The 12,090-nt window shown below is 42.0% G+C and overlaps 1 protein-coding gene across 1 annotated transcript in view; it reads right to left on the bottom strand.

Annotated features, from left to right (window-relative positions):
* Positions 1-292: 292 nt before the first annotated feature.
* myt1b (myelin transcription factor 1b) overlaps positions 293-12,090 on the bottom strand; it is a 103,051-nt gene continuing 91,253 nt past the window's right edge. Inside the window, exons 11-23 of the mRNA XM_054608475.1 lie at positions 11,783-11,997; positions 11,303-11,490; positions 8,216-8,470; positions 7,444-7,598; positions 6,747-6,809; positions 6,259-6,327; positions 5,700-5,762; positions 5,290-5,370; positions 4,484-4,705; positions 3,260-3,351; positions 2,379-2,482; positions 617-760; positions 293-453 (exon numbers count right to left, since the gene is read on the bottom strand). Of these exons, the coding sequence (XP_054464450.1) occupies positions 310-453; positions 617-760; positions 2,379-2,482; positions 3,260-3,351; positions 4,484-4,705; positions 5,290-5,370; positions 5,700-5,762; positions 6,259-6,327; positions 6,747-6,809; positions 7,444-7,598; positions 8,216-8,470; positions 11,303-11,490; positions 11,783-11,997 (1,795 nt within the window). The 3' untranslated portion in view covers positions 293-309. The remainder of the gene's footprint in view (positions 454-616; positions 761-2,378; positions 2,483-3,259; positions 3,352-4,483; positions 4,706-5,289; positions 5,371-5,699; positions 5,763-6,258; positions 6,328-6,746; positions 6,810-7,443; positions 7,599-8,215; positions 8,471-11,302; positions 11,491-11,782; positions 11,998-12,090) is intronic.

Genomic DNA, 12,090 nt, shown 5'->3' with positions numbered 1-12,090 from the left:
GTAGCAGTATTCTTCTCTTCCATCCGGTCTGACTGAAGGATCCGGCTCCTCCTCCTAATCCCAGCAGCAGCATGGTGTGGATTTTGGTCCGCGTCACTTTTCTTCTTACAGAGTGCTCCCTGGGTTTTTTTTTTTTTTTAAGTTGCCGTTTATTTAAATAACCTGAATTCCCTTTTTGTTTTTGAATCATATTTCAATATATCGTAGAGTATTTCACATCTCTCCTTTATCTCCTCGTCCCTCCATCTCCACGTCCGTCACGCTTCGGCGCTTCAGGACAGTTTGCATTCTGAGCGGGCGCGTCCAGCCTCAGACTTTGATGCCTTTCACAGCTTTGTTGATGCTCTCCAGCAGAGCTTTGTTCTCGGGGCTCTGGAAGCAGTCCTTGTTGGTGTACATGTGGGTCAGGGTGCTCACGTAGCTGTCGAAGTTCTGCTCGGTGATTGGCTCCTGCTGTGGCACAAACAACAACCAATGGCAGCTGAGAAGAGCAGGGAAACCAACGGCTGTGTGCAGGTCAACGCATGAGCCTCACCTCCAAACTTATACAATGAATCAATCGAAGAGGTGTGTGTGAGTGGGTTGAGCCCTGTGTGTGTGTGTGGGTGTAACTCACCATGTGTGGCAGGCGGATATTAGCCAGGCTGCGGATCAAGGCACGGCTGAGGCCGGACAGCTCCATGAACAGAGCCTCGTTCTGCTCCTCAATCATCTTGTTCTCATGCTCAATGCTCTTCAGGTTCATCTCCATGGAAGAGATCTGCAACACACAGCAGAAGCAGTTCTATATTGGTACCACTTCAGGGATACAGTTGTAATTTTGTCTTTTATCTGCAACTAGATAAGTAGTATCTGAGGAAATCTAAGGAGTCTGCAGAATATACATTACAATATATAGATTATCACCTGCCTTGTCTTTTAAAGGATATACCTGGAAAAACTCACTGTTTCAGTGCTTGTGCGCACACATTTTGGTATCTGTAGTGTTTAGCAACCCACACACTGTGATATAAGACAACCCTGTCCGCTTTTTGGGCTGTCTAGATTAGAAAATACGTGATTCAACAAGCCATTCAGATGTGGTACCCCTTCCTGTGTCACATGCAGGCTCATTAGAATTCATCAGTCATGAGTTAAGAATTACCTTTGCAAAGATGGCCCATAGTTTTCTCACAAGCCAATCAGAGCAGACTAGGCTTTTTTTTGTAAACAGAGCATTTCACAGTGTCTGTGTTTATGAACATTAAAGCATGAAACTTGTTTGAGTAGAAACCAAAAATTCAAGTATGAACTTGGAAATGAACACGATATGTGTCTTTTAAAGGAGTCTATATGCCAAAAAACAGCCACTGTTGCCACAAGCGTAATTACAAGATAATGGTAAATGCTAAAGTTTTGGTTTAACAGGAGCACAAATATAGATGAGTTGTCAGCAAACTGAGTAAATAATGTTAGTTACAAAGCAATATTTACCTTAAGCTTGCCAACATTAGCATCCATAAGCTACTGTTTATACAATATCAAGTAAGGTTGTAGCACCAGATTCCTTGAGTTTATGAAATCAAGCAAGGCTGTGTTCTAATGCTTATGAATTCAGCTTTTCATACGTCAGAGAAATGTTGTTATTTATTCTTTAAAAGGCTTCATCAATGGACTGAATGACTTTTCCATCTGTGATCTTTCAGGAACAAAACCAATGTTAAGGTCAACAGACTCAAGTGAATTAAATAGTATTAAATTTATAAGTGTGATGTTTTGAAATGGGGTTGTATGAGGAAACAGACAGGAGAAGCAGCTGAACTGGGGGAACTAAAGCTGTTATATCCATCTATGCTCTCCTCAAAGCCACCAGACTAGTAATTTTACCTGGAAGAACGCAGGAGTTTCTGGTCTACCTCTTCTTTTTTTTGTGTGTGTGTGTTTTAAATGGTTATTTAAGATTCAACAAAGTCACACAGTAACACAGACATATTAACAGGCAGCCGTAGACCAGCAACTCATATTTTTGAAGAAGGATTTGAAGAGAGCATAGATGACGGCTTCAGTTCCCCATCAGAAAGGTCTGTCTGACAACAAGAAATTATTTAGAAATGATTCTAAATATAATGTACCAATAAACTGATCTAAAGTACATCACAGCGTTACATTACTTTGCTCCAGTGCTCCAGTCTGTTTCTCCAAACTCCATCTACTGTAGTAAAACACTGACTATGGAGAAGAACCTCATACGACCACACTTCAAAACATCCCAACTATCCCTTTAAGTCTCACATATGACTATAAATTCCTGTCCAGTTAGAACTTTTTGCCTTTGAATCACTATAAGTAAAAAACAGTGATTTATAAGTTAAAATGTAAAAAAAAATAGAAACACACACCTGAGTCTGCAGGTTGACCATGTCAGCCTCCATTTCATTGTTGGATTCGTTGAGGTCGTTGATCTCTTTGTTGAGCTGCTTGATGTCATCATCGTTGTCCAAAACTAAAGGAGAAGCCAGATACATCAGAATAGAAAAGAACAGAGTCTGGTCTGTTTAGGTTTCAGTTGCCCTCCGCATTTTCCTTTTTTAGATCTATCTTTGCTTTTTTGAGATAAGTAGTGTTTCCGTTCAGTTAAATTATATAGTGAGGTTTCTAACCCTCCATAGCTCCATAGCTGACTGAACATCTCTTCAAGAAGTACTACCCTGAGCCTTCCTCGTAGCACTTATTGCATTCATATCAGTTCGTTGCACTTATTGTATTCGTATCAGTTCGTTGCACTTATCCTATTCGTATTAGTTTGTAGCACTTACTGTATTCGTATTAGTCTGTTGCAATTATTGTTTTCGTAGTAATTTGCTTCTGCACTATACTTTTGCTCTGGTTTATGCTTTTAGATGCTATTTAAGAAAGGAGATGCACTTATGACTTCTGGTGACTAGTAGTTCTCTTGAATACCTATGTTGAATACACTTCCTGTAAGTCGCTTTGGATAAAAGCGTCTGCTAAATGACTGTAATGTAATGTAATGTAACATTTTCTGCTGTAACTAAAGGATGTGTTCCAGTATTCACTTTTCACATGTAAGACACATTTTTAGTTTTACTTTTGATGTCATTTTTCAGTATTTTTTACATCTAACCCTTTACATTTTAACACTTTCACTCACTGTCAATTTAAGAGCTCTCGAAAACAATGGGGATTGCTTTTACACACACAGATATACACTCATACACATACAAATTGTTTATAGATTATTTTTTTCACCACATCTTACCATCACTGGCTCTGAACTTGGTGCTCAGGTAGTCCTCTGTGGGGAACTTGGCCTTCTTCTTGGCAAACAATGCTCTGGGGCATCCTGAGAGGCTGGAGACAAGTGTGTTGTTAATGTTATAATGAAATTAAAAACAGGTTTGTTAAAGAATCTGGACTGGTTTTAAAGTGGCAATACACACGCTTTTGTCTTAACTTTTCAGTATGAAGTAATTATTGATTGCTCAATGTAATGGTTATAGAATAATGACACCATCAGTGTTTAGATTGGTTTCCAAAAAGCCTTGCTTTCACTAAGAAGCTCTGTCTGTCAACAGGTACCATCTCAGGGAAAATCTAGGATCCATTTACGGAACGAACAAAACACGAGGAGGATAGGTAACTATTCCCTGTTACAAAAGAGCATCAGGGAAAGTTTTTTGCCTTTACTATCCCCAGTAGAGGAGATGGTTTACGGTGGAATGACTGACATAACTGTGGGAACAAAATGCAGTGTTACCAACTCTTTTCCAATGAAAGTAGCTAGCACTAGCTCCAAAAGTTGGTAAAAGTCATCAGATGACGTCATACGCTCATTTGCACATCAGTGGCGTCATCACACGTTAATTTGCTTAAAGCTTAAAAGTTGTGTTGGTAGCATCGAGTTCATAATATCCTTCAATATATCTTCTTGTTTTTCCCATGATGCTCTGAATACGTTGTTACATTTGTCCCTTGTAGTAAAATGGGAAGTGATGGAGATGGGTATGTTCAAACCCAGCATTCAACCAGGAATATGTCAAATGAAGGAAACAGGAAGCTATAAACTATAAGATATATAGATTGATCATGAAGCTAGAACCAGCAGGCAGTTAGCTTAGCTTAGCATACATACTGGAAACAGCCAGTAGTGTCCATAGTTTAACAAAAAAAAACCCACTGACCATCACCTCTAAAGCTCAGTGATTAACATGTTCTTGGACTGTATTGACTTCCTGGAGTCTCGCCACAATGTAAAACCACAGATTACCAACGAAGATGAGAACTTTCAGAGATGCTGGAATAATTTAAGACTTTGGACAGAGTCAGGTGAGCTGATCCCTATTCTCTTCTTACTCCTGGCAAAAACAACTTTAAAGGTTGTGTTTAAAAACCTTTTATTAGCATCAAACCCGGTCTTAATTCACTCTACTACTTTCTCATGTGGAAAGCCAAAAGCTGGCCTTCTAGTTGGTTAAAAGCTTACCTGCGGTGTGTGAGGAAGCTTCCGTTAGCGTGTCCAGAGCCATCACAACCTGGGGTGGGACAAGTGGGCCCCTCTGTCTTGAAGGCCTTCCAGTTGAAGGGTGTGCCATTCAGGAGACCCTCCTTCTGTCTGCGGGCGGCCAGCGGACAGCCGTAGGCGCTACGGTGGGTGGCGTACTTTCCACTGATGTGACCCAAACTGTCGCAGCCAGGCACCGGGCACCTGCAGGGAGCAGAGGACAGGATGGAAAGAAGAAGAAAAAATAATGAGGATAGGGAGAAGAAGTGATGAAGCAAAGAAAGAAAGAAAGAAAGAGAGTGAGAAGGCACACAGGTTAGATTAAGAAGAATCCAATAATATAAAGTGTAGAGAAAGTTGAGAATATTACAATGAAGATCAACGTTATGTACTTTCTCTACTGGGCCAAATTCATTTTCTTACATCTGGTTTTAAACATTGGATTATATCATTGATGCAAGAGCTATTAAGGTTCAGCACATGATGTTATCAACATGCTGTTACATTAATTTTTTTGCGTGCAAATGCAATATGAAGCCGATGTATTTCTTATGTATTGACATCTCCTCTACAATACTCTACCATGAACTACATTCAGAGTCAGTATCTGCAGTAAGTGTATTTTCCCATCAGTAAAGGCCTGATTCAATTTTGGGGGCAGGTCACTAACTCAGCATATGTTTCAAAGTGACTTTCCTCTCTCTCTGTCTTTTCCTTTTTTATTGCATTTTACTTTTACCGTCAGTCTCGCTAAAGGCAGACATTATGGCTTTCTGAGCGGTACGAACTTTAAAAGCTCGGAGTCCTCCTGGTTGTCCTTGGTAGGAGTTTTAATTCCACTTTTCTTGGCACGCGGGCACCCAGAGATACTGAAAACAGAAAGTATGGAGTTGATAACATAGGGTTGAAAAAAGGTCTGGTGAAGTGATTGCTTGTTAAAGGGAGAGCACATTATGAGGAATAATAATTTTACAGAGGTTGTTAGAACCAAATCACAAACCAAATCAACTCAAAAACGCCCAATATGGCCGGAAATAGGATAATGGAAAGGTGTGGAAATGTGTGAGTATGTGATCCCTGTCTCATTCTACCATGAACTGTCGCTAGGCCTCTCTGGCTGACTGTGTTTGTGTGTCTGTGTGTGTGTCCATGTGTGTGTATGCGTTTTTGTGGTGCATTTGTGTTTTTTGGTTGTTACCTTCTGTGGGAGGCGTAGTTTCCTGTGATGTGACCTGAGCCGTCACATCCTGGGGTGGGACATCTAGGAGAGGGCAGAGTGGGTTTAACATTTAATCAAGGTTAGCAGAACAACAAACAACACTGTAGATGATTCAGAGTGAAAATGGCATGACGCAGATGAAAGAAATGTTCTGCTTGTTCATTTTTGCTCATTTTCTCATCACTCTTGGGAGCAATGTCTGTTTTAAAAACACTCTTTTCCGGCTCTTTGCCATTTAAATACTTATTGTATGTATTGGGCTGTGAAAAGCCTACTCTCTAGTAAAGAGCTACGTATAGTACAGAGTTACTGATTGATTTCATATTTACATGAACTGATTGAAGTGAAAAGCAAGCATAGTCAAAGCCAGAAAAAAGTGCCATGACAGATGCAGCAGCAGCAGCAGCAGCAGAGGCAGCAGCAGGCAACAAAAGACGAGTTAACGTCAGCAGAATGAAGCATTGTGGCGTTGGACGGTGTCTGTAGCAGAGCATTGAAGTGGCAGTGAAAAGGCAGTGGAGGTGTAGAGCAGACATACTTGAGTTCAGGGGTGTGGGCCGCCATGAGGGACCGAAGGCTCTTATCAGCGAGAGGACACCCAGACAGACTGAGAGAAAGGAGAAAGAGTGAAGGACAGCCGGTAGTAGAGAAGGACGAAAAGAAGGGGGACGGGGAGAGCCAGAGCGAAGGGTTGAGAGGAGAGAGGAGAAAGAAGTGAGCGAAGGGAAATCAAGAATGCAAGGCATACCAAGGTCATTTAAGAGGAGGAGGACAGACTGCAAGAAGTAAATTACTGATGCATATCAAAGTCGATGACCGTCTTTGCTTGCCGGGCTCACGCTACATTATTGCCTCTGGCGTGTTGGTATCAAATGAAATATTTGAATTAGTCGTGGTGCGCCTGCTTTGGACTCAGGTGCTGAGTGGGCGGCAGAAGAGTCTCAGCAGAGCTCGCATTTCATGTAAGATTTATATAGAGCGCACTAGCATACAGCATCACCCACACATGTCAACAATGGTGCATACCTGCGATGGGACGCATAGTTTCCAGTGATGTGACCACTGCCGTCACACCCAGGTGTAGGGCACCTGGAGAGGGCAAGATACATAGAGACGCTGTGAGAAAGGACACAGGGACTGTTTTTAGACACGCTAGGGGTATGGCTGAATGGACGGAAATGTTGATCGGCCCAGCACTTTTGGTTCACAAGATAAAATATCTAGTAGTAGTTGAATTGTCAGATATTAGTGTGGAGAGATTCATGGTTGACTTTGATGATTTGTGGTTGTGATTTTGATTATTCTAATGTCGACGCGCTCTTTTTTCAGCTCTTTCCTTGGATGGTATTGGCCTTGCTAATCTTTGAATAGTGTCAAAATCTGCATCAATGCTAATATTAGATATATTAGAAAGTATGTACCCCGTTATCAACAGATTAACATAAAAACCAACCAACGCTAAAAATATATTATTATCTGACCATCTAACTTTATGTTACGATCAAAGCGTTTTAGTTGGCAATATTAGCACGCAGTAGCACTAGTTGACACGTTCACTTTTATTCTATCACCATCACCAGGTCAAAATGTTCATTTGTCCAATTCTCTCTGATCAAATACCTGCAAACTATAGTTTATGGTACCAGCAAACATCAACATGATAGCATTGTGCGCACATTAGCATTTAGCTCAAAGCACATGCGCCATTAAGAGTAAGACTTACGAGAGCAGCTCTTTCTTGCTATCCTTGGGTTGGAACTTGACCTTGAAGCTAGGGGTCGTGACCTCTCCTGGGTACTTCCTCTCCTCCAGACAGTCCTGCATCATGTCACAGTCCTCCGGGTCGGACGAGACAAACGAATGGCCTGTGTGCTCCATCTGAGGAACAAGCCCAGAAAGATGAGCACATATGAGCTTGGAATTCCTCTGTGATGCTTTTGTCATTCAAATTGTACTTATGTGTTGTTGTGTGGATTGTATGGACTTTTTCAAGAGCGAGTGTTGGCTTTCTTAACACATTTGTAAACAAGTAAAGAAACTATGCAAACCACCATGTTCACACAAGTCTCCAATCCCTTTTCTATTTTTTTTTGACAAATGACGTTTCCAAATGCAGTGTCCTCATGAAAAATTTACACTCAGAGCCCTTTATATTTCTTTTGAAAAAGTTCAAAGGAGTAAAAATTAGCATATGCCAAAGTCAGGATGGTGCAATGCACCTGACACACCACCTCTGTTACACAGTGCTATGTTTTAACTGTACTGTAACTCTGTGATTTCACTGAAATAAATGAATAATAGAAGGAGGAAAAGGAAACAAGGCAAAGGGATTAGCGAGAGACAAAGTGATGTAAACAAGGAAGTGTTTCTTAGTCAAAAAGCTTAGGGGAGATTTTGTCTGTTGTTATTTGTGTTGCAATACTTCCTCTGCGACTACTTTCACAGGAAAGCACTGCGTGTTTGGAGCTTGTTCTTTAGCTCAGTGTTGTACTGACCTCGTCCATTTCCTCCTCCCTTTGGCGGTTGGGTTTGGTGTAATCAAGGGGGCCCTCCCACTCCTCCTGCTTGTATGTGTGTAGGTTTGGCGATGTCATCCCGCTGCTTCCGCCGTGATGAAGCGAGGAAGAAGAGGACGAGGGGTCTGGGGACCGAACCCCGGGGCTGGTGCCGGAGAGACTTCCCTCTCGTTTGATGGGCTTCTTCATACTCAGGTCCAGGGTGCCGTTCTCATCCACTTCTATGTCAATTGCCTAAAAAAGAAGTGTTTAACATTAAACCAATAAATAACTCACTGTGAAATAAATAACCACATGAACATAGGGTGAAGCATTCAAATAAACCAATAAATTAAGAGAAAAAAATCATAAAATTTGAAAACTCCACACAGACACTGTTATTTTTTGGAGATCCTTTTAATTCCATTATGGAAATTGTGGAAATAAAATCATGTTTTGTTTCATAATGGCATCCTTCCCCCTCTAGCAGGCTCAACAGCTGGCTGCTCCTATTGATAAAGACTCTGTGTGAAGAACATCTTTAGAACCACAACACTGCCAAAGTCACACTGAATTACTGCAGTCAGTAACACTTTAATGCTGCTCGTCTTGTTAAGCTACAGAGGATAGTCATTGGGCCTCATGCACATAGGCCCAATGGATAGGAGAACAAACTTCCTCTTTTTTAGTTGGTATCCATGATTTATTCTAATTTTGTTAATAATACCCTTTGATTTCTGGGATTCACCAATGTTTTCTTGTCTTTGCTCTCAGCTTAGGTAAGAGAACACTTTACGTGGGGTCAAGAGCACTCTTACCAAAATAGGAAACTTTTGTCTAACACAAGAAAACAAGTTTCACATTTTGATAAATATACGTTTGAGAGTAATTATAATGATTGGACTGTTAAAGAAATACTATTGGTGCATTGATCACATTGAGACAATAAAAACCCTTGGACGATGTTGGTGCGTTTATCTTCTGAATGGCTTACATTCTGTTCTTTGATGCTTGTTGATTTTCCTGTATCACTCATTTACCGGAACTCCATTTCATTAATGATTAAATTTTTCTTCTAACATGTCTTGGTGGCATCGCTCTAATTCTTGGCCATGTGCCAGAGTATTTGCACACGGCACACCACCTTCCCTTATATAGTGTTAAAGGGGTTGTTAACTATGCTAATAATAAACAATCAGCCACACGCCTCCAATTTATGATACAGTGAGTTTCATCACTCAGAACACCTGGTAGGAGCAGGTTTGGATAGAGAGTTTTATGCACTTCTCTTATCTCTTCTCTTAACAGAAGGTAATAGAAAATACGAGACAATTAAGAGAATGTTGCGTCCGTACATTCTATTTACTTTCTTTTATTTAGCACTTGAAACTTTTGGGCTCCATACAAAGTTGTTGACTGGGAGAAAATGAAAAGAGAAACTTAGCTAATACACTAATCAAGTCTTCAGAAATGTAAATGACTAATGCAGTCTCCTCTGGTGCACTTCAGCGTGAGAAGCAGTCCTGCGTGATGATGATTGTGATTAATTTAATTACCCTCTTGAGCATATTCAGTTGCACCGCAACACATACATTTACATACCTATATTTTCCTGAATCACACCTTCATATAATCTCCAGTTGCATTGAGGGAGGATTTAGATTCAGACTGAACTTAACTTTCATGTGGTGAAATAATAGATTTTTTCCCCTGCTTCCGCCTATCCGCCCTCAAGCTTGTACCAAACAAGCATTTATCCAGCCACGCAGCAGTTTTCAGAGCGCTACATGTTGGAGTTCAGAACTCCACATTCATCGCTTAAGCATGCTGGTAATGATATCTAATGCACTCTGGAATTACTTTGCCAACAGCACCAACACCACTGCTTCTCTCTCCGTGCTCTATTATAGTGCTGGCAGGTGAACAGAAGCAGAGGGGTGAGATGAGCCATGTTTTCAGTATTCATCTAAAATGGCGCTCATAAGAACTGGTCAAGGGCCAGAAAAATCAAAGGGTTAGGAGGAGAGAGAAAACGGGAACAGTTCCCAGAAATGTCCCTGGTTGATGAGCTCAGTGTTCCAATGTTTCAATATTGGATTTCAACTGGCTCTAACTCTGATTCCAGATCAGTCCCTGGTTTATTCGGTGCTGTAATACTGCACAGTTAAGGCCTGCTTCTGGATCGGTGCCTCGCTGAACAACACCTTGCTCTGCTGTGCTGCCAGAGACATTAATCTTCACGTTTTATCTTTCTAACACCATGTCAGGAAAGCGAAAAATGATGAAGCAGTCACTTTCTCTCTTCTGTGAGGCAAAAGGCTTTTAAAAATCACAATATGGGGGAAGTGGTGCTCCAATTACACCTCCTGTGCACAGAGCGGGAAGAGGAGTGAGTGAGAGATAGAGCGGTATAGACGGAGACCAGAGAGAGAAACACAGAGAGGCAGAGTGGAAGAGAGGGAGATAAAAGAGAGTAAAAAAGGATGTGAAAAGAAAATGAAAGAAAGAGTGGCGGGGGCGGAGAAAGAGAGTGGAAGATCCGTCCGGCAGATAATGAAAAAAGGCTACCTGGTGGCAAAGTAATCCAGGGAACTGGCAGTCAGCCAAATTCAATAACAACATGAAAAGTGTGTGGGATGGAGGGATGAAAGGATGCAAGAGGACGGGAGAGGTGATGCAACTGCATCTCAATACCATCCTGTAAGCCAATGCCTCCTGATGATATATTCATGCAGAGTTGATGGGTAGAGAATAAATGAGCAAAAGACAGGAGAGGAGAGAGAAAGGGGAGAGGATGATGAGGGAAGAGGACAGAGGGAGAGGAGTGGAAGAGAGAGGAAGAGGAGAGGAGTAGGAGAGAGGAAGAAAAGAGAGGAGGGGGAGAGAGGTAGAGAATAGGAGAGAGAGGAGTAGGAGAAAAGAAGAGGAGAGAGGAAGAGGAGAGATACAACCACTGCCGGAGAAGAGAAGAGGGTAACACTTTATAACTATGACATCACCCATAAACAACTGCTTCATCTCATATCTGTAAGTTATTTTTAACATGAAACAAACATGGACATGTGTGGAAGATGGTGGTCTGTGTACCTTGCTCTGGGGTTTGGTGCTGAGGTTCTCAGGTTTCTCCCAGCAGCGCGTGGACAGGTTCAGGATGGCAGTGGCAGCCATGTGAGCGGCCTCGGCATCATGGGAGTAGTCGTAGGCCAAGGAGGAGCTCTTCTCGTAACCATGGAGACTGAGGCTGGGTGATAGGGACCTGGGGAATGAGGGCTTAGCTGTGGGAGGACGAGAAGTCAACTTTAGATCAGGTGATCATCTCAGTAGGATATAACAGACAAAAAAATGTGAACTGCACATTATTCTCTTGCTGGGAGCTCAACTTTAGATGTTTGGTGTGGTAAAGTAATTCAAACTAATAATATAAGATAAAAGTCAAATTGACACAACTCTCATGTCTGTAAGCTACATATGACGCTAGAGCCAGCAGCTGATTAGCTTAGCTTAGCATAAAGACTGGAAGCAGCTTCCTCTGTCACTCCTATAAAAAACCAGCAGCGGCCCTCTTACTTTTGAAGGCTTTGGGTGACGTTTGGCTGGTGGGCATCTTTGGAGCAAGCATGCGCTTCCCGAACACCTGAGCGTCAAAGCTTGCATAATCGAAGGACACCTTGGAGTACTTCTCCAGCTCCTTGGCCAGGTTGGCGCGGGGTGTGGCGGGCGCCATGTTGGGCCTGTAGCTGCCGTACTGGGGCACCTCCAGCTGCTTCACAAAGCACATGGGCCTGCGAGGAGGAAAGGGAGAGTGAGAGGATGTCAGGGTAGGGCTGGTTTGGAGGGAGGCAGGAGCGGGATTTAGACCAAATAAAGCAGAAAGT

Source organism: Anoplopoma fimbria, chromosome 12 (genome assembly GCF_027596085.1).
Source record: "Anoplopoma fimbria isolate UVic2021 breed Golden Eagle Sablefish chromosome 12, Afim_UVic_2022, whole genome shotgun sequence".
Taxonomy (NCBI): domain Eukaryota; kingdom Metazoa; phylum Chordata; class Actinopteri; order Perciformes; family Anoplopomatidae; genus Anoplopoma; species Anoplopoma fimbria.
The sequence above is the reverse complement of the archived record's forward strand: the minus strand, read 5'-3'. Positions and strand labels throughout refer to the sequence as shown.